This window comes from Schizosaccharomyces japonicus (genome assembly GCF_000149845.2).
Source record: "Schizosaccharomyces japonicus yFS275 unplaced genomic scaffold supercont5.2, whole genome shotgun sequence".
In the NCBI taxonomy this organism is placed as follows: domain Eukaryota; kingdom Fungi; phylum Ascomycota; class Schizosaccharomycetes; order Schizosaccharomycetales; family Schizosaccharomycetaceae; genus Schizosaccharomyces; species Schizosaccharomyces japonicus.
The window spans coordinates 3,407,062-3,429,162 of NW_011627861.1; the positions used below are offsets into that span (position 1 = coordinate 3,407,062).

Genomic DNA, 22,101 nt, shown 5'->3' on the forward strand with positions numbered 1-22,101 from the left:
CTTGAACTAGTTTTCTATATTGTAGCGTGCGAAGTTTACTTGCTTGTGGCATTAGTTAGCATTAGAAACAATAGTAGTTGCACTACTTCTATTGCTTCTGCTACTAGCATTACGTTGCTACGCTTTCCACCGTAAGATAATGTTAGCAACTGATGTCTTACAACGTCTCTGTTACTGTATTTATTAACCGGTCTCCAAGTTTTCGGCACTATGTTTAAATCAAATAAAGTTCAAGTAAACTATGTAGTTCTTCATAACCCCGCTATGTCTAGTTCTATCGTGACATCATCCAAACATCAAATGGCTGAACGCGGAACTTATGTTAACCTTAATTACGCGGTACTTAAGTCGTTTATCCTCGATCTGTTTCTTTCTTTTCCATACTACCCGTTATCTTATTCCTAGAAGACACTGAACTTGCTATTTCTGAAGCTCTGTATGACCTCTATTCACCGTCCTAGCAGCTGACCTTTTGATAGAATGTTAGGTCCTCTCGTTACACTGAATTGCGGCCTTAAATGCCCTCAGCTTGGTTTTGGAACCTACACAACGCGATTGGGCCAATGCCGTGACTCTGTATATGCCGCTTTACAAGCTGGATACCGTCATATTGATTCTGCGCAAATGTACCATAACGAGCGCCAATGTGGAGAAGCTATTCAGCAGTTTATGCAGGACACTTCAACGAAACGTGAAGAAATCTGGTTTACGACGAAATTGCAGGATCTCTCCGGTTACGAGCACACGCGTCGCGCAATCGATGGTAGTTTGAAGGAATGTGGTTTAGGCTATATTGATCTTTTCTTGCTTCACTCTCCCTACGGTGACCGTTTGGGCTGTTGGAAGGCAATGGAAGAAGCTGTTCAAGAAGGAAAGATTCGTGCTATCGGTGTGTCGAACTTCGGTCCTCATCACATTCAACAGCTCCTTGATTCCCAGCCCCAAATTGTTCCGGCTGTTAATCAAATTGAATTGCATCCTTTTTGCTCTCAACAAAAAGTCGTTGAGTACTGTCAGCAACACAACATTGTGCTCGCGGCTTATGCTCCTTTGGCACATGGCGAGAAGTTTGGAAGCCGTAAACTGCTAGCTATTGCTCATAAGTACAACAAGAATGAGGCTCAGATTATGATCCGCTTCTTGTTGCAGAAGGTAAGCTGAACATAGACCCAGTGAGAAATTGAATTCTCATTTCAGGCCGCCCCCCTAGCACTACTCTCCTTTGTACTAACAAATTTTAGGGATTCATTCCTTTGCCAAAGAGCACCACACCGTCCCGTATCAAGTCGAATGGTGAAGTGTTTGACTTTGAACTAACCAAGGAAGATATGCAGACATTGCAAAACCTTGACGAGGATTACCACTCCGACTGGAACCCTACAATTTCTCCTCTCTAGGCAGACTATAACGATTATGAACTTTACTTCTTTTAATGAATGAATGAATGAATTACTCTTTCCGTACTTTGGTGCTAGCTGAATTATTGTAAGAAACCGGCCCCCACTGCCCCCACTAGCTCTACTCACGAAGTCGACGCGACAAAGGAAGTTTCGCTTCACCAACTTATTGTCTGGAAAATTTTATTAAAAAATGCTGCGTAGTTTTATGAAGGCGAAGAGCGGATTACGTCTGTTTTCTTCCACAGCTGCTAGATGTTCTGACGTTCAACGCATGACTCTCACCGGCAACTTAGTTCGCGACCTTGAATTTAGCAACACTGCTGATGGACGCGAGTTTGCCAAGTACACGCTTAGCTGTTACAATGGCCGTAACATGGATCCTACGTATCACACCGTATTTAGCTTTGACAGCTCACGTAACGAACAACTCGAAAAGTTCATGAAAAAAGGTGCTAAGGTTTTCGTCGAAGCCGACGTCGGCTGGCGCAAGGTGCCTTTGAAAACAGAGTCTGGGGGGGAGACGAACCACATGGTCCCTCGCATGAACCTGCGTCACGTTTACTCTACAATGCTCCTGCCTCCTCGTCGTGTCGACGAGACTGAGTCGACGACGGGAACGAGCACAGGAAATGGACAACCCGAAGAAGAATTCGCCAGCAACACCAACAAGGCTGACCTCGGCTTTTAAACTGTTTATGAATGATCATGAAAGAAGGGGAGGAAAAAGCCATTAGTCTCGCTTCGGTTTATGTTCATCACTGCTAATGAAATATCCTTGCTACTCGTTTGCTTATGTCACTACTCGCTTAATCTTTAAGCCTATATAGACTCAATTAATTACCCCGTATTTTCGTCCACGTGAAACTTTAAATCTGCCAACAATATGTGACTGCTCCACCACACAACCTATTCGCCAGTGGGGGCCGTTTGTGGCTGACCTTGGGACACACAGCTAGAACCAGGATAATGGCAGGGGAGCCTAAAGGGAAGAAACGCAAGTCGAGAGACAGCAGCGCATCCAGTCGTGAAAAGGTTCGTGGACGGAACCAGCTGGATGTATTTGTGACGCCTATTTCTGGCTGTGAGCCTCCTGAAACAACAAAGTTCCATGGATATGTCCGTAATGGAAAGAAGCGTGTAGTTTCTTTGATCGGTACGACCGAAAAGGTTCGTTATGAAGCTACGAATGCGTCCAATACCCAATCAGCTCCCAATTACTGCCTTGCTGTGGTTGACAAGGACGGTAAGGTGAAGCGTCTTCATCCCGCAACCTTTTTGGGATCTTTTGAGCGTTCTGTACTTGCACTCCAGAACAATGATGCTCTTATTAAGAAACAACGTGGTTCTATTAACGGCGCCATTATGCAACAAAGAGCCAACTTGGGTCTTGCTTTCGGTACTCGAAAGAGTCAAAAGGCTATTATGGATGAGACAGCCAATCGTGTCAAGGCCGAGACTTTGGGAGACATCAAGAGTCAACTTATCAGTAACGTCGAGAAGGCTACTGCTGCTCTTCCTTCGCAGGCAGAGCTTGACGCCAAGCAAGCATCTGACCGTCCCATTCCTCCTGTCAACATGGCTGCCGAAACGGTGGAAGAGGCGTACAACCTTTATGACATTATTGGCAAGGAAGAGCTTGCTGCCATTAACGTTAAACCGATGCTTGACTCGCAGGACGAGCAAGCTTGGCTACAAAAACTCCCCACTCGTCACTCGAGTTTCGTCAACAAACGCTTCAGCCGTATTGTTTCGCTGGAGGAGAAGGACTTCCAACGTGCCAAACTTGTTTATGTGGTTGCTTTGTTGCAAGCTTTCGTTTCCGCTAGACGGTCTGTTAATGACCGCGAGACTTTGCGGAAAAAACTTGGATTCCCACCAGAGATTGTCATCGACGGCTTGTTGAAACGTTTTACGGAACGCAATGGCACGGGTGCATTGCAGGTCTCTACTAAGGGTGTTGACAAGATTATGTGTTACATGTTCTTGCTTTGTCTGATGCTTGACAATTACTCTACTGATGTAACCACTCTTGCCAACGATCTTAGTATAAAAAACATGAAGGCCAACGAACTCTTTAAAACTCTCGGTTGCCGAATTATGGCTTACACCGAGACACAATGGAAAGCTATGGGCATCACAAAGACCGAGGCACGCAGTCGGAAGCGTGCTGTCTTGAAGGTTCCTCTCGAGTTCCCCAGACCTCGTAGGGGACGTGCTCGCAACTAGTTTTGTTGTCCGTCTGTTATAAAAAAAGAGGTTGTAACTGTGCATTTTGGAGAGTTGCTGTCAGCTCCTTTTACTGTTCATTTTGTTTCATGTGTGGGAACTGCGGTATCTGTTTCTTTTTGGTGACCGTTTTAATACATGAAAAAACACATACTGGCCTCTAAAAAACAAAGTGCAAGTTTAGCTTCTTCAGTGCTTACGTTAAGGCAGAAAGTGAGAAGGTGAACTGCATATTTTTACATAGTCCTAAAAAAATAGAAGCCAATATCATGAGGAAAACAAGAATCAACGCCTACATTGTGGATTGGATGTACAGAATCATTAAACAATCGTTCTAGATCAGTTGTAAGGGATATAGGAGACAGGCACAAAGAGATCGTCTGTTGGCGTCGTTAAACAACTAGTTCTTTTCGTAAACGGCGCACAAGGCGACCAATTCGTTTCTTGTTCCCGGGTCTGCCAACAATAAGCCGTCGTTGGCGGTTTGTTTTGCTTCGTCAAAACGATGCATAGCTTCTAAAGCCTTAGCCTTCCGATAATAGCCCTTACCGTAATTCTTTCGGATACTAATGGCAGCGTCGGCGTCCACAAGTGCTTCTGGATACTCCTCCAATGCAAGTTCAGCAGCAGCACGATTGCAAAGCAAAGTACTTGTCTCCTCGGCTGTTAAAGCTGCTGGTTCCCACCGATACCGACTAGCAGCCATTTTCAAAGCCATTGAATAAAGTCTTTTAGCCTCTCCCCATTTTTTACGCTTAAAAGCATCGTTTCCGGTCTGTTTCATCTTGTTCACCTGAGCCGACAGAGCCGCATTTGGTTTAGCTGGAGGATAAGGAGGAGGAATTCCAAAAGGATACTTTGCACCAGCGATCATCTTTGTATAATCATTTATTTGAGCTGCTACGGCCAAAACATCTGGAGGAGCGTCATGTATGGACAATTGGGGTACATTCATCTGCGCCGGCGGTGCTGGAGATGACATTTTTGCAAAAGTTGGTTCGTTAACGGTGAACACTGCCAGGTAGTGGACACGGTGCTAGGTGTATGTGTATAGTGGGTTCACCGCGGAATCTCCGCGGGAGTCACTAATGTCATTTGAGTAAAAGGCTTGCCAAAAATAAACGCAAATTCCCTTCCAATTAGTCAGGCAACGAGACGAGTTCCAGCAAATGTAGTTAGGAGCACTTCAGCTCTCGTTTTACGATTTTGCTTGCTTAGTGCGGGCTGTTTGAAGTACCAATAAAGACGCACTACCACCACGTTGAAGTTGAGAAATTGGACCCTTCAGTAACAGCATTCTGTCTCTTACAATACATAATAACGTGTAGCAATGGACTCTTCCCCCAGTGAGTTTTTGAATAAGGTGATCGGAAAACCTGTGTTCATTCGTCTTAATTCCGGTGTTGACTACAAAGGTATGGATTTAACGGGTTGATGGATGAGGATTTAGTTCGCGTCTATGCACAGTGTTTAAAGAACGAAGCTGTTACGATGCAGAGGATTTTGGGAGTGTAATTTAGAGACTGACAATGTACTAGGAATCCTTAGTTGTTTGGATGGATACATGAATCTTGCCCTTGAGAATACCGAAGAGTATGTTAACGGAAAAAAAACTAACGAATACGGAGATGCGTTTATTCGTGGAAATAATGGTAAGCTTCAATAACTAAAGATGCTTCGAAGAGTAGTATCTAACTGGTGCTTAAGTATTGTATGTCTCTGCTATTCGTGAATAAATGGGATGCTATAAAAATGGAAAGAAAGTATCAATCAATGACTACATGAAAGCTGAACAAATAAAAAGTTTTGTAGAATGGGGCATTGGAAGCGAAGTTGGAGAGCAAGGAGATTGCGGGTAAAAACGGAATATCAGAAAAGGTCATGAATGGTGATATAGGCGATGCACAAAAGTTCGTCGTTACTCTACTCGATGCACCTTTTTCACGCGTCTTCTCCGAGAAAAACCAACGAAAAAGATCAACAAAATGACGGCGAAGAAAATTGAAACAAGTGAGAAAAGGAATAGACGCAAATTGTCATTCAGCCACATAATCAGTTTAGCATCCTTTCCATGCCAACTACTTCCGTAAACATGGGAAAAGAACGAAGTAGGCGTATTACCATAGAGTTCTATAGGAAGAATTCTGCTTTGCGTTTTGAAGCTATTCTTAGCAAAGTAATAGCAAAACTGAATGGATAGGAACAAGGGACCCGTGCTTAGCATTACAGTTGGGTATTTCGTGAGATACCGATGGTTGTAACGCGGCAAGGCCTTCATTACCTGAAGTAAGAAAGGATGATGCCTTGAAGCAGCAAACCAATCATTGCTGTATCCGAAAGGTTCAGAAGAAGGAAGGATAAGTGATCCAGTCCCTAACAAGGCGGACATGTCACGTTTGCATCCGATGTCAAGGTCCATATAAATGCCGCCATAATGATAAATCAAAAAGTATCTGACGGCATCTACACGCTGAATTGTATACGTGTAAGAGCGATAGGTTGGCAAAAACCAGGCGTAATTGTCCTCTAAAAACCTCTCTACCTTTTCGTCTGTCCACAAAATGACTTGCCAACCATTCTCTTCTAAGTGAACAGAACGGCAAGAAGAAGCGGTAACTTGCCAATTTTCAGGAATCTCATCATCTTTCCATAACTGATGAATAATGCGTGGGATATGTTCCATTCCATCGCTAGCACTGTCAGTCACTCCAAAGACTTCTTCTTTGCTAATAAATAAGCTTTTCATAGATCGTCCATGAAACAGAAGTTGCAGCGGAACGATGTATGAGTAAAAGAGCTTGGCCCCCAGAAGTAAACAGATCACGCATGTTAGTATTATCGTGTATTTATGCGTACGATGCATGACAACAGGAATTCGTTTTTTCAATTGCGATCTTCTACTGCGGTTGATCACGCAAAAAATAATAGGACGTTGTTTTAACTGAGGAAAAAAATGTTGTTTGAAAGTGTAGCCGCAGTTGTCTAATATTATCAGCAGTAAGTAGTACAGTTGTTCCCTAAAAGCCAAATATATCGTCAATCTCGTCTTTGTGTTTTGTCTTTTTACGTTTTTTCACAGGCTTTTTCTCGGTCCGGGTTTTCTTTTTTTTCGTTTTTAAGCCGACGGGTAAGCTGTCGTCAGTTTTTTGTAAAGGCGAAGATACCCTAGAAGAGGGTTTCGAGGGGATTGACGAATTCGCGGCAACATGTACCGACTTAGTCAAGTCTTTCCGACTAATTTTGACTCCTGTATCTTCGTTATTCTCTGTGTTGTCGACCTGCATTAAGTCGCCCTTATCATCCGTCAATTCGGATCCTTTAACTTCAACGCCTAATTCCCGTGAAAAAACAACCCAAACTCGAGATAAAATTCCTACAAACACCATCCCTAGTGCTGGGAATTGGCCATGTGCAATTAGATTGGAAAAATAGTAATAAGACTTGGGACATTGAGCGAGTAATTTACGTGCAGAATCCTCGTTTCCTTGCAATGCTTGCGTCAACCGACGCTGGAGCATCCGTAAATGTCTCCACCATACAGACAAACGGTGTTGATTCGTGTTCCTGTGCACGATACGCTGCAGAAGCTGCAAGTCGCAAGCTAACGAGTCCATTGACGGCAAATATGTATTAGGCTTTAGCAGAACGTGAACGCGTATGAATTAGAGTATTAGATTTAAGTTATCGCTTAGATAGGCTAAAGCTTATTTTATTCGGCGATATAACGGAAAACTTTATTTAAAGACCTTATCAAATGGCAAGAATTGGTCTTGGCGAACCTGCTCTCTGACAGTCTCCGATTCTTACTAGAGGACCCGGATTGAAGTCTTTTCTCTTGTTTTTCGGCACCATTACATCTGTCTAAGTAGTAAAAATTTGTTTTAACAAGATACGGCTTTGACTGGACTAATTCAGCCGATTTCTCAGAGTCGCCGCAAGTTTGGTTTCCGTAATACTTTGTTAAAAAATTCTTGTCTACCTTTGTCCATTCACGAGAATTCGTTCTTTTCAATCGTTTCTAAAAAAAATTCTCTGTTTGTGTCACGGCTATCGTTATTTTCCTTTGGTTTCTCTCAAGTTTTTTTATAAATTTTGAAAAAACGAATCTGGTTACTTAAGTCATCGAAAGTTCTTAATTACTCTTTTTGCTTCAGTACAGACTTTAAAAAATGTTTTCTTCGCGAACAACATTAAAGGAGCGTTCTCACCAACTGATTGCTCGATTGTTGGGTGCTACAAGTGAGCCTATCACTCCCGTTAGTAGCTCCTCTCAACTTTCTATAAATGAACGTGAGCTCTTGCTGAATAGGGATAATCTGTATAACGAGAACGAGTATGTTGAACCCGAAATTCCCGCAATTTATGGGTCAATGGCTCCCATTCCCGATCAAATACCCCAAAACCCGTTCAAAGGAGACGATCGTCACACGACTGAGGTTGTTCAAATTGCAAAGAATGAAGCATATGAGCTTTTTCGCCTGGGTGTACCTACTGTATTTGCTTATGTATTTCAGTCGTCAGAGCAGTTTTCAACTGTATTCAGTTTAGGACATTTAGGGAAAGAGGAGCTTGCTGCTTCCTCCTTGGCAACAATGACTGCGGCTATTTCCGCGTTTTCTATCTTTATGGGTGTTATTTCTTCGTTAGATACTTTGGCCACACAAGCATTCGGTGCGGGAAGACCTCAGAATCTTGTCATTTATCTTCAACGATGCCTTTTTATCCTTGCTCTTTTGCATATTCCCATCGCATTTGTATGGCTGAATCTTGAAAAGCTCCTGCTTTTGATTCACCAAGATCCTCAGGTTGCAACTCTGTGTGGTCGCTACATGAAGGTTTTTATTTTCGGATCGTAAGTATCTAGTTGAATTACTGTCTTGTGTTGCTAACTTTTATTAACTAGTCCTGGATATGCCATTTTTGAAGCTCTCAAGCGTTATCTTCAGGCTCAGGGTATCTTTGCACCCATTACCGTTACCCTTGCGTTTGCCGCACCTTTAAACTTGATTCTCAACTATTTGCTTGTATGGAGTCCTGTTGTGGGTTTTGGTTTCCTTGGCGCTCCTACTGCTGTCGTCATTACGTACTGGTTCCAAGCTACTGCCTTAGTTTTATATGTTCGTTTCTCTTCTCGCCCTGTCAAATGGACCGGTTTTACTAAGCGTGCCCTCTGTAATCTTTACCCCATGATGAAGCTTGCCTTTTACGGTGTCCTGATGATCGCTACCGAGTGGGCAGCTTACGAACTTACCAGTCTTGGTGCCAGTTTCTTGGGAACTGTCAGTTTGGCTGCTCAATCTATTATGCTCACAACTACATCATTGGCTTATCAAATACCTTTTGCTTTCTCAGTCGCATCGTCAGCCAGAGTGGGTAATTTGGTTGGTTCCGGACATGCTAACGCAGCACGTATTTGTACTCGTGTAGCTACCATGATTGCCTTGACTCTTGCTACCATTAACTCTTTGTTTTTCTATACGTGCAGATACCACTGGGGAAGTTTGTTTTCTTCTGACCCGGATGTTCTTGCCGCCGTAACATATGCTTTCCCCGTGTTATGCTGTTTCGTTATCTTCGATGCCATGAGTGCTATTGGTGGAGGTATTTTGCGTGGAATGGGCAAGCAGAACATCGGCGGTCCAGTAAGTATTATTTCAAATTACTGTATCGCCATTCCACTTGCTTGTGTCTTTGTTATTGTCTTCCATCTGGGACTCCGTGGTATCTGGTATGGTATGATTATTGGCATTGGTATGATTGTGCTGTGTGAGTATATAGTTATAGCTCGTGCAAATTGGAAACGCATCATCCTGGCAGCCGACAAGCGCCTCTCAACCGCTTAATTGTGTTTACAATTTGTTTTACTGGAAATGGGCTAGTTTTTATACTTTCTTTTATTTGTGGTTCTGTTCTTTCCTTCTTTTTTTTGTAACCATATTCTGTTTCTTCTTCCGCTAATAGTTCGACCTTCCCTTTAGTTATCTTCGCTTGGTTCATCTGCAGGGCTCTGATAATGAAGCACTAGATGATGCCATGCAAGTGAGTATCGGTATGAAAGAGTTCAGTTCTAAGGATTCAGGTTAATTTTAATATAATGTTTGTGTAATAAAATAGCGTAGTACTCATTCACTCTCTTCATTTCGTGTGTAATTACATTGTAGGTTACAGCTGTTGTATGAAAATGCCTTTCCAGGCCAACTTCATACACCGATTTTTTGAACCGACTTCAGGACATTAAAATATATCAATTCCGTGTGATTTTTTTGCAAAAATGAGTTTTCATCAAAATAAATATGATAGGTAAGATACTATTTTGTTAGATCGTTTCTAATAAAAGACAATTACGACTTTGGGAAGCAGCAGGCCAGTCGAAAATTGAAAACGCAAGTTGTTGCCTACTATACGTAAACAATGTAGGATGTGAATGCCTTAAAAATTTGATTCTCCCTGGTACGTTATTACCTATAACTTCCTAAAACTGACATTGTAGGCATTGGAAAAATATGTATTCTTGATGACCGGTTAGTTGACAAAAGTGTCGATGCGCCAAATTTCTTCTTGGACGAGGAAGATCACAACAAATCAAAGGTTGAATGTCTAGCAGAGAACTTGAGTCGTCTTAATCCAGATGTCTGTATAGAATCTAAAAAAGCTGTAAGCACACGCTGCACAAACATGACCACGTTTTTCATTTAAACTAACATGAATAATACTAAAGAATCCTCTTGACATAATTTCATCGGATATTGATTTTTTTCATTCGTTTAATGTGGTCATTTTGGCTGACATGCTACCAAAAATACAATTAATAAAGCTGACGAACTATCTCTGGAACAAACAAATTGCTTTCCTTCAGTTGAGGTCTATCGGGTTTAATGGTAGTATCCGAGTCTGTTTGCCAGATTGCACAAGTAAGACATTAGTAAGCTTTATTATGTCTCTAACACTTATAGTCTTACAGACACAAAATGATGCTTCTTTAGATCTAAGGCTTAATATGCCATGGGCTGAGTTGAAGGAATACTCAAAACAACTTTTTGAGAGGGAATCAAAAGATAGGCATGGAGATATACCTTTTGTTGCGATACTTGTTCATGGATGCTCTCAACTTGAAACGGGAAATAAAGGCAACCCTTCTTCCCAGCGGAAAGATATTCTTAGAAACTGGATCAAAACACAAATGCTATACGCCGATGAAGAAAATTTTGAAGAAGCGCTTTCAAATTGTTGGAGACCCTTTCAAAGTACTAATGTATGGTTTCCTCCTAAGTTTTTTTTTACTAATTATGCATTGTATTAGATATCTTCCGCTCTAAAAACAATTTTTGATGACATAAACTGCCAGAATTTAAACGAGCAATCATCTTCATTTTGGATAATCATGAATGCTATTTGCAAGTTTGTGGAATGCTATCATTGTATTCCTGTTAGTGGGATTCTTCCGGATATGAAGGCAGGATCTTCCGAGTTCGTCTCATTGCAACGAGTGTAAGTGCTATTGTATCTAACACGCATTACTAATTTTATATGTAGCTACCAACAAAAAGCAAAGGAGGACGCGCTTAAAGTAAAAAACTACGTTCAAAAGAATTTGAAATTACTTTCACGGCCAATCGACTCTATAACTGATGATGAGATATTTCAATTTTGCAAAAATGCATCCCAAGCAAGGTACATTAAGTACAGGAAAATCGAAGAAGAACTCAACAGTCCTCTGTTGACAGGTAAGTTCTCAAGAAGTTAAAAGTTTCAAGAAGTTTAACGACATCTAAGACTTAGCATCTGATAATGAGAGTTTGGTACCCTGGTATTTCGCTTTCCGTTGCTTCGATATTTATAAGGAACGCTACAACAGCTCCCCGGATGCATCATTAACATCAAGTATCCATAAGTACGAAGAGATCGCATGCGAGTTTATGAAATCTTTGGGACAATCACCTACACAATCCGTATGCAATGCATGCAGAGAAATGTATGTATTCTCAATTTTATCTGAATGCTTGAGCTAACCAACTAGTTCTCGTTCTGCAGGAGCTGAAATTCACTCCGTTTCTGCTTTTATTGGAGCTATTGCTGCGCAGGAAGCTATAAAAGTAAGTACTCTCGATATGTTATAAGTGCATCAACTTCAAATATTCAATTTACTAATCTAAATAGTTTCTTACACGTCAGTACATACCCCTCAACAACACTTGTTTAGTAGATGCAGCACACGCTCGAACAGAATCATTTAGCTTTTAGTGACATATATACATACTTACTGACAACAAATCTGCTCTTCCATTTTAGGATTAAGCATTCAAGGCTTCTCTAATACGGTTCGTAAATACCGATAGCCAAAAATCTTACAAGCGCGTTAATATAAGTGTTTTTATTTTTTTGATTTTATGTCAGAGTCTGATGCCCAATTGTTTCTTCTTTATTTGTATTGACATGTAGATTAATCTTGCAAAGAGATTGAACATTTACTAGTTACGATTTATAAAACAACGAGTTTCCACACGAATCCTGATCACCATTGATGAGGACGAAAACTAAAAAATAATAGTAATATGGGAATTCCAACACCAAATACCGATCATTTAAGTGAAAAACAGTTTTGGGATGTGTATGAACCAGCTGGTATGGCATAATCTCACAAGCTATTGCTTTTTAGCACAATTAATTTTTTTCTAACCATTAAAAGAGGATACTTTTGCTTTACTTGATGCTTTAGAAGAGGATGCAGAAGAGCTACGAGAAAAATATAAAAATGCATTACCTATTGTTGTAGAAATTGGGTATATGAGTCGAGTCCTACATCTTAATGATTATTAACGATATGTACAGATCCGGTTCAGGTTGTGTTTCTGCCTTTACAAAATATGGAGTGCTGGAAAACGTTAATAGCTGTAAGATTAAGATGTGAACTGATACATTACATGTACTAATTGTCCAAAGTATATTTTTCTACTGATATTTCCATGTTAGCTTGCCGGGCTTCGAGCATTACAATGGCGAAAAACAAGACACCGTCTTGTTCAGAATCCTTCTCTGATATTATAAATACAAGATTTATTCAAGCTTTAAGACTTCGGAAATCTGTGGATATTCTTATTTTCAATCCCCCGTATGTTCCTACAGAGACTCAGGAGATACCTTTAGAGGGAACGATAGCAGCAGCTTGGGCAGGGGGATTTGATGGGATGGAAGTAACTTCAAAATTGCTAGACTCGCTCGATGTACGTGGGTTTTTGACACTGCGATGAATTGATGTGTTTTAAGAAAATATCGACTAACTGTTCTTTAGGACATATTATCTCCCACTGGTGTTTTTTATCTTGTGACAGTGGCCAGAAACAAACCAAACGAAATCATAAAGCAAATGGAGTGTCGTGGCTTTAAGGGTTCCAATGTTTTGGTTCGAAGGGCAGGTGGTGAAACATTAAGTATTTTGAAGTTTTATAGACTGAGATATTGATACGATTAAAAGAAATCATATCTAAGAAGAAGGTGAGGGAGGAGGGACCGTAATGCGGAGCTTTCCCTGTTCAAGTTGTGCACTAGCATTTACACAACTGGGGATTTCTTCGTCGTAGTGAGAAATAATAACCATTGCTTGAGAGGGAAGAAGTTTGTCATTAAGCCAGCAATGCGCCTTCTGCACCAATTGAGTATCGACACCTTGGAAAGGTTCGTCTAGAATCAAAAGTTTGGGTTGCTTCACGCAGGCACGACAAAACAGAAAGAATCTTTGCAAGCCAATACTTAACTCAGAAAGTGGTGTCTGTGCATACTTTTGGAGTTGGAAGTAGGAAAGTATTCTCTGTATAGCATCCACTCTTTCATCTGTCTCCTTCACTGGTCTGAAGTTCGTATTCCACGCACTCAACAGAGTTTGCATAACCGTTAACTGCTTAGGGAAATGATTGAAAATTTCCGGAGACTTATTCTGTTAGTATAATGAGGACATTATAATATATGCACTTACTGTATGTCCAATATTTTGTTGCAAGTCCAAGATAGATACGTGACTTCCTGGACCAATTGCTGTTCCAAAATACTTTACATCGACAGCGAACGCTTTGGGATGATCACCAACAACAAACGCAAGTAGAGTCGTCTTTCCGCTTCCGTTTGCTCCCCGTAGTGCCCAGCGTTCGCCTTCACGAATGGTCCACGAAATCGTGCGCAAAACACTGCGGTCATAGTACTGACAATTCACATCTTTAAGGACCACAAGTGGCTTTCCGATGTTGTGTTGCACAATCGTTTCAGGTTTCTGGAAAGTGCTATGAACCTGAGGCATAAAGTGATCCGAAGGTCCTTGATAAACCACCTTTCTATTATTGAGCTGTAAAATGTGTGTGATGTATTCAGGAGTTTCGTCTTGCTCTCGAAGACTCAAAACAATTTTTGGACAATTGTGATTGCTCAATTCCCCAAAAATTTCCGAGAATGATTTTCTAGCTTTCACATCCATTCCAGCTGTATTGATTAGAAATCATGTACTCAAGTAAGAAATATTCCTCACATACAATATGGTTCATCAATAAGGAGCATTTCCGGTTGTCGAAGTAACTTTGCTGCCAGCATTGCAGCTCTGGACTGTCCGTTGCTGAGATTTATTATACTATAAGGTAACAATTCAGTCAAACGGACGCTATCAGCAGCCCTTTTGACAGCAGCAGAAGCATCACGCTGGTTACCATGATAGGCATTTTTTAACCATTGTTCCAATGTTCGGTCATGTTCAGGATCACGTAAACTATGGTAACGCTCTGTATAATATGCCGCAGCTTGAGTTCCAGTTTCTTTAAAGTCGAGAAACTGAATCGTCAGGTACGGATCAAGATTTTTTTCTCGAAAATATGGATGAGAAAAACTTGTCGCCGGTGAGGGGGTATAGCCTCCTGCAAGACACTATATATGTTAGTGTACACGCCCTATTAAACTCAATTGCTTTGTTTTTATTTACAACCTTAAGGAATGATGTGCGTCCACTGCCAACAGAACCAACAATAGCCCAGTTTTGATTAGGCTTAAGGTCAAACGAAATGTTTTTAAATAATTGAAAGGTACTATCGAAGAACGAAGTGTTCCTAAACCTAACGTAGGAAGTCATTGAATGAGTTTTACTAAGCAAGTGTAGGTAGAGAGGCACCGAACTACTAACAGTCGAAACATACATCACTTATTATCTAATTCATCTTAAAAGCTGAATAGATATCATCTCATATTATGAACTATAACATTATGAATATCCGTCACAAACGAGTTCCCTAAATAATCTTAGGGAGAAGCGCATTTCCGTCAAGACCCCTGTGAATTTTGAAGAAGAGAATCACAAGATAATTGTTTCGAGTAAACTTATGTAGCAACACTATATCCTAGACAACGTTTGAAATAACGCAAATAGCTCATCGTTTATGTTTTTGGTGTCCACGAGTCAAAGAACAACGATACTCAATGTGACGTAGATTTCGTTAATAACTCATAAGCTGTAAGGTACAAGGTACACGTTGAAAGGTATCATCATTTATCCATCTAATCAGACTTTTCTTGTTCCCGCTTAACAGCATCATTCATTTCCTCTTCCGTGTAAAGATGGAAACCCTTTTCAGAAGTCACGCTAGCGAGGTGAACGTTTTTTGAGTCCAATTTCTCCTCCATTACCTGACGAAGAACTTTAAGGACCAAGACTTCGGCATCACGCAATGTGATGTCCTTGTAATATTCCTTAACGAGTTCGCTTTGAGCACCTTCGCTGCCAGAACCAATGGCTTTGGCATCATAACGGAAGTATGTTCCAGAGGGCTCTGTGTGATACCTAAGTTAAAGTAATTAGTGAACACATTCAATGAGAACTGGGTAAATAAGCATACAATTGAGGTCCATGTTCATCAATGCCAGCGATAAGGAGGGCAACGCCAAAGGGACGAGACATGATGCGCTCTTCTCCGTCAGCACCTTCACCGAAGCGCAGTGCCAAATCACAAATGGCCTGTGTAGTGCTTTCAATGCCTTGAGGTTCATCATATGTGAAGCGATGGTTTTGAGTTTGGACGCGAGCATGATCGACGATGGTACGGGCATCAGCAGTAAGACCTGAAATAGCACAACCAATATGGGTATCAATTTCAATAAGTTTTTCCACAGAGGAAGACTCCATCAAAGAACTTGTAAGACGTTTTTCAACACCCAGGATAACACCCTCTTTAGTTTTAACGCCAATTGCAGTAGAACCAAGCTGAAAAACTGGTAAGTAAATTGATTCCAGAGAAAACGAGAGCTCGCGTAATCAATACCTTAATAGCTTCAATGGCGTATTCCACCTAATTAAAGTTAACATGGAACTTTAGTATAACAAACGCGTACCTGGAACAAACGACCCTCAGGAGAAAATGTGTTTACACCTCTGTCGTATTCTTATTAAACAGTTAGCTCATAGATAAGCTCGTGGAACTGTACCTGATCTTGTCATAAACATGATGCCGTTCTTTCCTTAATTAAGTAGATTGGTAGCGTGTTTTGGTTGCGTGTAGTTTGTCTTTTACTCCCTTTGGGAGGTCATTTTGGTTTAGTGAAATCTAACGAGCTTTACCGTACCCGTTTTGTAGCCAAGAATACAGAAAACGAGATTTCTGTATTGAAGAAAACGAGGAAGCCTTATCGAGAATCGAGTCTATAAAGTGGAAGGAATCTTCCTCCGAAAGCCTTTTCTCAATAATAGTGGCTAATGTAATCCAATAGTCAAACGACTCATGCTCCATGTATTTAAGTGTTGCAACGAATGCTAGAAGAAGTGCGCCTTTGTGTTCCGTATGTTCAAACTCATAAAAAAGTTCGAATATGAAGTCTAAGTAACGTTTACGTATTTCAGTTGTTTGTGCTGTTCGCAAAAAAGTATCCGTAACCCATTGTGACATTGCAGAAGATTTTGTAGCTAGAGTCCTTAACACATTTTTTGTTTTAGGAGTCAGTATTGGTGCTTTTGTCTCTGTTAGAAAAGTAAGATGGACGCTATAGCAGCACTTAAATAACAATTCATCTCCTTCAAACGATTTATCAGAGAGAGAAGACACGATTTTTATACTCTCTTTACACAATGCTATGATGTCTCCGTCATGAAAATTGAGAAGACGAAGACATGCATTTAATAAAGAATAAACAAAAATCAAGTTTTCAACGGAGTACGTGGAATCGTTTTTCTCCTCATAGGTAAGCAATTTTAAGTACTCTTCCTTCTTCTCCAAACGGGAAAATGCAACTGAAAGCACGAAATCCAAAGTAGAAAAAGAATCTTTCAAAGCTTGAAGAGTAAAACGAATTTGATAAAGTATGTTCAAAACAAGTGTGCATATTGCAGAATCATATGTTGTTCTTGACCGTTTATGAGCCTGTTGTCGCATAACAATTTCTAAAGTAATTAATACCGAAAATAAAAACTCTTTCCGATATTCCATTTTAACATCTTTGCATAGGAGGGTCAAGTTTGTGTGCATACTAAATAGTAAGTAACTAGCTGAGCAGTGAATATCTTACGTCTTTAGTTCATGTATTTGCTGCTTGCTCGGCAATTGCAATAATGCCAATCCAATTAATTTCGGTAGCTGAACGATTAAGTTGGAATGAACAGAAATACTTGCATAAAAGCTTTTTTGAAAAAAAGCAAGCAGTAGCTTTAACTTAGTCAGTTTGATATTATTGCAACGCATCCGTACCTTGGAATTGTCCTCAACAAAAGCAATTTTGTTATCAAAAGAAAATAAAGCTGCACATAGGTCCAAGCATTGCTTATTAGACAAGGAAGCAGAATTTAAAATACCAAGAAGAAGAAGAGTAAACTTTTGTTTTAAGGGCCTGTGAACCATGGAAAGAGTATCCTTTGCAATACTATTAAAACAGAAACATACCAAAGCCAGAGAGTATGTGTAGGAAGCATCCTGTGCATGCTCTGTGAAAGCACCCAAAAGAGCACCATACCAATCGTAAAGCACTTTTGTAGTAAAAGACCTTCGCAATCTTGAAATAGCGGCGGTTGAGAACAACTTTTGTACAGTCACATTGTGAGCTAGTAGCACCTTAGATTTACAAATTTTGTCGAGGAGAAACTGGTAATGATCCTGGGTTGTTGAACAAGCTAATTGAAAGAAATGCCGTAGAAGCCTACACATGGTTAGTACATACATTCTCTATCATAAATACATTCCTTTCTGGCCTGGTCTTATCAAACTCATACTCATATTTAAATGCTTGAAGATGTGACTCCATGTGCGGTAGTAATAAATGATTTGTACTTCACAAAATATGGTATTATACATAAGCCAAACTGCTTGGTTCCGGAAAGGCCAATAATAATTTAAATAATGGGTTACTTTCAATAAAGCACAAGGCCAAATACAACGAGATTGCTACAGATACTCAGAAATGTTTTGATAGATAAACAGATGAAACCATTAGCGGAGTCTCATTCGTTGTCAAAAGTGATTGTTCAAGAACTGAAGCTAATGTACTTGGGGAATTGATTTATCCCGTATTGACAAATCGCAAAAACTTTTTCGCGAGAGTACTGCACCAAAGTCCAGTCGTCAAGGAAAAAAGCTACTGCCGTAATACTGTTTGTTTTACCGATGAAGAAGGTTCAATTTACGTCTTTGTGAATATAATTCTTTAGTGTACTGAGGCTCCTTTCCACCATACGCTGAAGAGGACGTTAAGCACACTGGTATTCAGTTACCGTGGAGCTGTGTTTTCTTAATTAGATCTTCGTCTACACGGATATTTAAAATGTCTCATTTCACCATTGCTTTGAGACGAAACTTTACCAAACTGTTTTCTAGAAAAACATTTTTTTCCTTTTACAACGATTACTCTCTCATAAGACGAAACCTTTCACAAGTAGTGAACAGATCGGTTACCCTCCTGCCAAACCGTGTTGCTCCTATTTATAAAGGTAATTTTTATCAACCTACTTTAAGTACATGGTCTAATGAAGAACAGATTGCACCATTCCTGAATCGATAGGAAGAAAAGTCAACTGCAAACACTTACAATGGTCATCGCCTATTAAAAATGTCTTGATTATAAAGAAACCGTTCGACCAACAGGTTTCATCTGCGTTTGCGGAACTAGTAAAGTAAACAGAGAATATTTTCTCCATTTGTAACATGGATCATGTCACTTTCAAATTACTGACACTGACCTAGTTTCATTCACATGGCATATCCGGAAATTTCGGTCATCGTTGAACCCAATGTTGCTCAAGAGTATCCACACTTGCATCTGTTCACTTGGAATGGTATGGACATATTCTATAAGAAAAGAATGTGTGGTGCTAATGTTTGAAAGATATAAAAGAACTACATGCAAAAGCAGACGCCATCATTACCTTAGGAGGTGACGGAACAATTTTGCACACTGCTTCCCTTTATGCACAAACAAATATTCCTCCTGTCCTTTCTTTTTCCATGGGTACCCTTGGTTTTCTCTTACCCTTTTCCTTTTCTTCGTTCCAGAAAGCCTTTTCCCAGTTCTACGACTCAAAATCTTATGTGCTCAGACGGATGCGGCTATGTCTTCGAAGTTCATCTCGTAACATTAAAAGTCCATACTATGCCATGAATGAGCTTCATGTTCATAGAGGACTAAGTCCACATATGAGCGTTCTTGAAGTATATGTTAATGATGAGTTTTTAACAGAGGCAATTTCTGATGGCCTTATCGTTGCGACTCCTACTGGCTCTACAGCATACTCTCTTTCCGCTGGTGGTCCAATCGTTCATCCTTCCATCAATAGCCTGCTTCTCACACCAATTTGCCCTAATTCACTTTCTTTTCGGCCAGCTCTATTTCCCGAGTCTTTTTCGATAACCATAAAGATGTCCAGAAAATCGCGAACGAGACCTCAATTATCAGTAGACGGCAAACCTCTCGCTCTTTTAGAAGTTGGTCAATGCATTGAAGTTACACACGAAAAGAATACAGGAATTCCTTGTGTTATCCGAAATTATGATGGAGACGATTGGGTAAACGACATTAATAATTTGCTGCGTTGGAATCATCCATTTCACCGCAAGCAATAAGCTACTGCAGCAATACACTTTCCGAAAGAAAATTGGTCTCGGTTTTTTCTAAAAAAAAAAATGTGGCTACTTGTTCCTGTAGTCACGTATTTTGTTATTATTTTCTTGTTGTATATCTTTGTTTTTGGTTCATTTGTAACTAAGGTTTAAAAACATTATAAAATTCTACATCATTCCGCTTGCTTGTGCTTATTTTTGCACCAAATCTCAGAAGTTGTCATCGCAACATGATTATCAATGAATTATGTTTTCATTGTAAGTATTAGCATGTGTAAGTATGTAAATATGCGAACGGGCAAAAGTCATGAAAAAGGTAAAAAAAAAGAAACGGATAAATAATAAACGGTATATTTACAATTGAAGATTGCGAATATTCAGCTCTACGTAGTGAACACTATTTGGCATGCTCGTTTCATACGCAAGCTCGTCTGAAAGGTCGAAGTTAAGAGGACCCGTTGCAGCGCAATCTCTTCGGATAGTAGGGCGTAGCCGATCAAAGTTTTGGTCAATTGTATACTCTCCGGTCGTAGGTTCTCGATTAACCCGATGAAGTCGAACAAGTCTATTTAGACTGCTAGTCACAAGGGAGCGAGTAAAACGACGATTCGCGAACTTGCTAAAAACAGTTAGAGTTTGAATAGAAAACATATATACATACCTTTCAATGATGCTGTAAATCGTGTCCATAGTCAGTTTGGATGTAGTTTGTTCCAATACTTGTAGTACAGCTTCATCTGTTCCAGTGTAAGTGGAGAGGAATTCCTCCTCTGACATGATGAGCACATCCGTTTCCGAATTAATAAGAGGGAAACCAGGGGAGCCATTAGCTTTCTCGGTTTTCCGTTGATTTTTCTGTTTTGTTTTGGTCGCCCGAGTTGTAATTTTAGGCGGATTTTGACTCAAATCAATAGTCGCAGGCACGTTCGTTTGCGCGGGTTCTGCACTTTTTTCATTCATATTGTTTAAAATGTTCAGAGTGTTTGGACTGAAAACAGCCAAATCCGGATGGTAATGTTCACATAGGAGTAGCAAATCTACCAGCTGTGAAACTGGTAAGTTTCCAAGATAAGACTTTTTTTCTGCCAGGGTTAAGTTAAGTTCTTTGCCAGTTGCTCCTGTAACGAGAGATCTCTTCATCTTTTTTCTCCGGCAGTCGTTACAAAACCACTCAGCTTTTGTGGACTCCAGAAATTCGTCGGGAATAGGCGGATCATGACACAGTTGATGATAAGTCGTATTGCAACCATCACAGAAAACAACTCGATTTTTGTATGGTGAATGTAATCTCTGACATACAGAGCATTTCAAAGCTTCAGCAACCATAGGACGGCGACCAGGGCCACGCCTCCGAGTCGGGAATTTTTTGAGGGGATCAAAATGTGATGGCTTATGAACCTTGCGACCGGATTTTGTTTTAATGCCATCAAAGGTATAGTGTTCCTCGAAATCATCATTAATTGTATCATACAATTCTGTCCCATCTTCAGAACGTTCAATGGCAAGAGTAGCCGGCCATGTCCGTTTCCGAGCAGCATTAAACGCAACAGTAACCGGAGTAGCTTGCGACTGGTTATTTAAATTTGTAGAAGGAATAGACGAGGTGTGAACGGGTTGCGACTGAACTCCTACTTCGACAGGATGCTCCGGGGTAACTAAGTGAGTGTCAGCAAGATTGGGTGTTCTGCCTTCTTGTTGTAAAAGGTTATTTGAAGCAACAGCGGTGAGTGAGTTAAACGAAGCAGATGCATTCTGCTGTTGTTCAAATGTCTGGAAATTAGGAGGAAGCGTTATGTCATGATCGATACCGTTTTGGTTACCTAAACGGCTAAACGGATGATTCACTAGCACCTGATGATCTTGTGGTGATCCTGATTGTCCATTTGAATCAACAAGGAACGGGGACTGTGAGAGTGAGTTATCAAAGCGCCGATTACCGTCAAATCCAAAATTATAGGAATCCGGTTCGAAAGGCAATTTGTCGCCTTCGTAATACGAATTCTCGGTCATAACTAATTGAGAAAGAACGTATCCAGGATGAACAGGAGAGGCAAAATGAAAATAGTACAGAGAACGAAACGATGTAGAATGAACACACTAAAAAACAGTTGATTCAAGAAGAATGTGAATTGGTAAAAGTAACCAGAATTATCAGTTTTTAAATGAGAACAACCGAAAACAACTCGTGATGTTGGTACTGTAAAACAAGCGGTCGAGTCCAAGAATTGTTTTGCTTTACGTTCAGCACCAGATACCAATCACAGCGTTCATACAAATCAATTCACTGTTACCAATACTAACACGATAAAGGTGAGTAATTGACACGAGTATTATTGAAGAACGCACACAAATGCACCGGTAGCTTTGCCAACGGGCATGCTTTGCGGAATGGTGGTGAAAGCAACAAACAAAAT

General features: G+C 40.4%; 15 protein-coding genes across 15 annotated transcripts; 8 read left to right on the top strand and 7 right to left on the bottom strand.

Moving 5' to 3' along the window:
- Positions 1 to 302: 302 nt before the first annotated feature.
- Positions 303 to 1,463, top strand: SJAG_03958 (xylose and arabinose reductase). Its single transcript, XM_002175045.2, has 3 exons — positions 303 to 436; positions 480 to 1,152; positions 1,242 to 1,463. Exons 2-3 carry the CDS (start codon positions 481 to 483, stop codon positions 1,395 to 1,397), a joined length of 828 nt encoding a protein of 275 aa, XP_002175081.1. The 5' UTR covers positions 303 to 436; position 480; the 3' UTR covers positions 1,398 to 1,463.
- Positions 1,464 to 1,590: 127 nt separating this feature from the next.
- SJAG_03957 (single-stranded DNA binding protein Rim1) lies at positions 1,591 to 2,088 on the top strand (the record flags this gene model as incomplete). Its single annotated transcript, XM_002175044.1, has 2 exons — positions 1,591 to 1,932; positions 2,005 to 2,088. The coding sequence occupies 2 exons, from the start codon at positions 1,591 to 1,593 to the stop codon at positions 2,086 to 2,088; spliced, it is 426 nt and encodes a 141-aa protein (XP_002175080.1).
- A 237-nt stretch (positions 2,089 to 2,325) lies between these two features.
- On the top strand, positions 2,326 to 3,885 carry SJAG_03956 (DNA-directed RNA polymerase I complex subunit Rpa49). Its single transcript, XM_002175043.2, has one exon. It carries the CDS (start codon positions 2,367 to 2,369, stop codon positions 3,624 to 3,626), a length of 1,260 nt encoding a protein of 419 aa, XP_002175079.1. The 5' UTR covers positions 2,326 to 2,366; the 3' UTR covers positions 3,627 to 3,885.
- A 141-nt stretch (positions 3,886 to 4,026) lies between these two features.
- On the bottom strand, positions 4,027 to 5,265 carry SJAG_03955 (ER protein translocation subcomplex subunit Sec72; the record flags this gene model as incomplete). The annotated part of the gene is made up of 1 exon (XM_002175042.2): positions 4,027 to 5,265. Exon 1 carries the CDS (start codon positions 4,606 to 4,608, stop codon positions 4,027 to 4,029), a length of 582 nt encoding a protein of 193 aa, XP_002175078.1. The 5' UTR covers positions 4,609 to 5,265.
- Positions 4,743 to 5,469, top strand: SJAG_03954 (U6 snRNP-associated protein Lsm6). The gene is made up of 3 exons (XM_002175041.2): positions 4,743 to 5,041; positions 5,165 to 5,278; positions 5,334 to 5,469. Exons 1-3 carry the CDS (start codon positions 4,957 to 4,959, stop codon positions 5,360 to 5,362), a joined length of 228 nt encoding a protein of 75 aa, XP_002175077.1. The 5' UTR covers positions 4,743 to 4,956; the 3' UTR covers positions 5,363 to 5,469.
- A 75-nt stretch (positions 5,470 to 5,544) lies between these two features.
- SJAG_03953 (mannosyltransferase complex subunit) lies at positions 5,545 to 6,372 on the bottom strand (the record flags this gene model as incomplete). The annotated part of the gene is made up of 1 exon (XM_002175040.1): positions 5,545 to 6,372. One exon carries the CDS (start codon positions 6,370 to 6,372, stop codon positions 5,545 to 5,547), a length of 828 nt encoding a protein of 275 aa, XP_002175076.1.
- A 271-nt stretch (positions 6,373 to 6,643) lies between these two features.
- SJAG_03952 (ribonuclease MRP complex subunit) lies at positions 6,644 to 7,240 on the bottom strand (the record flags this gene model as incomplete). Its single annotated transcript, XM_002175039.1, has 1 exon — positions 6,644 to 7,240. The coding sequence occupies one exon, from the start codon at positions 7,238 to 7,240 to the stop codon at positions 6,644 to 6,646; it is 597 nt and encodes a 198-aa protein (XP_002175075.1).
- A 125-nt stretch (positions 7,241 to 7,365) lies between these two features.
- Positions 7,366 to 9,760, top strand: SJAG_03951 (MatE family transporter). Its single transcript, XM_002175038.2, has 2 exons — positions 7,366 to 8,478; positions 8,530 to 9,760. Exons 1-2 carry the CDS (start codon positions 7,796 to 7,798, stop codon positions 9,467 to 9,469), a joined length of 1,623 nt encoding a protein of 540 aa, XP_002175074.1. The 5' UTR covers positions 7,366 to 7,795; the 3' UTR covers positions 9,470 to 9,760.
- Positions 9,761 to 9,795: 35 nt separating this feature from the next.
- Positions 9,796 to 12,061, top strand: SJAG_03950 (NEDD8 activating enzyme). The gene is made up of 10 exons (XM_002175037.2): positions 9,796 to 9,926; positions 9,964 to 10,076; positions 10,117 to 10,280; positions 10,345 to 10,537; positions 10,580 to 10,878; positions 10,927 to 11,114; positions 11,160 to 11,350; positions 11,400 to 11,598; positions 11,644 to 11,719; positions 11,784 to 12,061. Exons 1-10 carry the CDS (start codon positions 9,898 to 9,900, stop codon positions 11,865 to 11,867), a joined length of 1,536 nt encoding a protein of 511 aa, XP_002175073.1. The 5' UTR covers positions 9,796 to 9,897; the 3' UTR covers positions 11,868 to 12,061.
- Positions 11,582 to 14,808, bottom strand: SJAG_03948 (ATPase). The gene is made up of 5 exons (XM_002175035.2): positions 14,587 to 14,808; positions 14,144 to 14,528; positions 13,597 to 14,093; positions 12,543 to 13,551; positions 11,582 to 12,498 (listed from the first exon to the last, which is right to left on the bottom strand). The coding sequence occupies exons 1-4, from the start codon at positions 14,794 to 14,796 to the stop codon at positions 13,108 to 13,110; spliced, it is 1,536 nt and encodes a 511-aa protein (XP_002175071.2). The 5' UTR covers positions 14,797 to 14,808; the 3' UTR covers positions 11,582 to 12,498; positions 12,543 to 13,107.
- On the top strand, positions 12,018 to 13,086 carry SJAG_03949 (prorein methyltransferase Mtq2; the record flags this gene model as incomplete). Its single annotated transcript, XM_002175036.2, has 5 exons — positions 12,018 to 12,248; positions 12,313 to 12,406; positions 12,456 to 12,517; positions 12,567 to 12,847; positions 12,916 to 13,086. The coding sequence occupies exons 1-5, from the start codon at positions 12,179 to 12,181 to the stop codon at positions 13,084 to 13,086; spliced, it is 678 nt and encodes a 225-aa protein (XP_002175072.1). The 5' UTR covers positions 12,018 to 12,178.
- Positions 14,809 to 15,152: 344 nt separating the features above from the next.
- SJAG_05316 (20S proteasome component alpha 5) lies at positions 15,153 to 16,095 on the bottom strand (the record flags this gene model as incomplete). Its single annotated transcript, XM_002175034.1, has 5 exons — positions 15,153 to 15,435; positions 15,491 to 15,855; positions 15,914 to 15,940; positions 15,984 to 16,033; positions 16,077 to 16,095. 5 exons carry the CDS (start codon positions 16,093 to 16,095, stop codon positions 15,153 to 15,155), a joined length of 744 nt encoding a protein of 247 aa, XP_002175070.1.
- Positions 16,096 to 16,195: 100 nt separating this feature from the next.
- SJAG_05315 (hypothetical protein) lies at positions 16,196 to 17,879 on the bottom strand (the record flags this gene model as incomplete). Its single annotated transcript, XM_002175033.1, has 4 exons — positions 16,196 to 17,111; positions 17,151 to 17,287; positions 17,330 to 17,774; positions 17,848 to 17,879. The coding sequence occupies 4 exons, from the start codon at positions 17,877 to 17,879 to the stop codon at positions 16,196 to 16,198; spliced, it is 1,530 nt and encodes a 509-aa protein (XP_002175069.1).
- A 30-nt stretch (positions 17,880 to 17,909) lies between these two features.
- On the top strand, positions 17,910 to 20,361 carry SJAG_03946 (NADH kinase). The gene is made up of 4 exons (XM_002175032.2): positions 17,910 to 18,561; positions 18,609 to 18,744; positions 18,815 to 18,906; positions 18,957 to 20,361. The coding sequence occupies exons 1-4, from the start codon at positions 18,396 to 18,398 to the stop codon at positions 19,688 to 19,690; spliced, it is 1,128 nt and encodes a 375-aa protein (XP_002175068.1). The 5' UTR covers positions 17,910 to 18,395; the 3' UTR covers positions 19,691 to 20,361.
- SJAG_03945 (PHD finger containing protein Phf2) lies at positions 19,732 to 22,100 on the bottom strand. The gene is made up of 3 exons (XM_002175031.2): positions 22,034 to 22,100; positions 20,349 to 21,983; positions 19,732 to 20,306 (listed from the first exon to the last, which is right to left on the bottom strand). Exons 2-3 carry the CDS (start codon positions 21,695 to 21,697, stop codon positions 20,042 to 20,044), a joined length of 1,614 nt encoding a protein of 537 aa, XP_002175067.2. The 5' UTR covers positions 21,698 to 21,983; positions 22,034 to 22,100; the 3' UTR covers positions 19,732 to 20,041.
- Between the last annotated feature and the right edge of the window lies 1 nt (position 22,101).

What these genes read in the sequence shown, in the direction of transcription:
- SJAG_03945 (XM_002175031.2), bottom strand. Translation starts at nt 21,697, where the DNA reads ATGACCGAGAATTCGTATTACGAAGGCGACAAATTGCCTTTCGAACCG. An exon ending in ATTTACAGCATCATTGAAAG is followed by an intron (nt 20,307 to 20,348) that starts GTATGTATATAT and finishes AACTGTTTTTAG; the next exon opens with CAAGTTCGCGAATCGTCGTT.
- SJAG_03946 (XM_002175032.2), top strand. Translation starts at nt 18,396, where the DNA reads ATGTCTCATTTCACCATTGCTTTGAGACGAAACTTTACCAAACTGTTT. An exon ending in TGTTGCTCCTATTTATAAAG is followed by an intron (nt 18,562 to 18,608) that starts GTAATTTTTATC and finishes AATGAAGAACAG; the next exon opens with ATTGCACCATTCCTGAATCG. An exon ending in GCATCTGTTCACTTGGAATG is followed by an intron (nt 18,907 to 18,956) that starts GTATGGACATAT and finishes AATGTTTGAAAG; the next exon opens with ATATAAAAGAACTACATGCA.
- SJAG_03958 (XM_002175045.2), top strand. Translation starts at nt 481, where the DNA reads ATGTTAGGTCCTCTCGTTACACTGAATTGCGGCCTTAAATGCCCTCAG. An exon ending in TCCGCTTCTTGTTGCAGAAG is followed by an intron (nt 1,153 to 1,241) that starts GTAAGCTGAACA and finishes AACAAATTTTAG; the next exon opens with GGATTCATTCCTTTGCCAAA.
- SJAG_03954 (XM_002175041.2), top strand. Translation starts at nt 4,957, where the DNA reads ATGGACTCTTCCCCCAGTGAGTTTTTGAATAAGGTGATCGGAAAACCT. An exon ending in TTCCGGTGTTGACTACAAAG is followed by an intron (nt 5,042 to 5,164) that starts GTATGGATTTAA and finishes ACAATGTACTAG; the next exon opens with GAATCCTTAGTTGTTTGGAT. An exon ending in GTTTATTCGTGGAAATAATG is followed by an intron (nt 5,279 to 5,333) that starts GTAAGCTTCAAT and finishes CTGGTGCTTAAG; the next exon opens with TATTGTATGTCTCTGCTATT.
- SJAG_03948 (XM_002175035.2), bottom strand. Translation starts at nt 14,796, where the DNA reads ATGTATGTTTCGACTGTTAGTAGTTCGGTGCCTCTCTACCTACACTTG. An exon ending in GACGCACATCATTCCTTAAG is followed by an intron (nt 14,529 to 14,586) that starts GTTGTAAATAAA and finishes TAACATATATAG; the next exon opens with TGTCTTGCAGGAGGCTATAC. An exon ending in CCTTATTGATGAACCATATT is followed by an intron (nt 14,094 to 14,143) that starts GTATGTGAGGAA and finishes TAATCAATACAG; the next exon opens with CTGGAATGGATGTGAAAGCT.
- SJAG_03950 (XM_002175037.2), top strand. Translation starts at nt 9,898, where the DNA reads ATGAGTTTTCATCAAAATAAATATGATAG. An exon ending in CATCAAAATAAATATGATAG is followed by an intron (nt 9,927 to 9,963) that starts GTAAGATACTAT and finishes TTCTAATAAAAG; the next exon opens with ACAATTACGACTTTGGGAAG. An exon ending in GACCCTTTCAAAGTACTAAT is followed by an intron (nt 10,879 to 10,926) that starts GTATGGTTTCCT and finishes GCATTGTATTAG; the next exon opens with ATATCTTCCGCTCTAAAAAC.
- SJAG_03951 (XM_002175038.2), top strand. Translation starts at nt 7,796, where the DNA reads ATGTTTTCTTCGCGAACAACATTAAAGGAGCGTTCTCACCAACTGATT. An exon ending in AAGGTTTTTATTTTCGGATC is followed by an intron (nt 8,479 to 8,529) that starts GTAAGTATCTAG and finishes TTTATTAACTAG; the next exon opens with TCCTGGATATGCCATTTTTG.
- SJAG_03956 (XM_002175043.2), top strand. Translation starts at nt 2,367, where the DNA reads ATGGCAGGGGAGCCTAAAGGGAAGAAACGCAAGTCGAGAGACAGCAGC.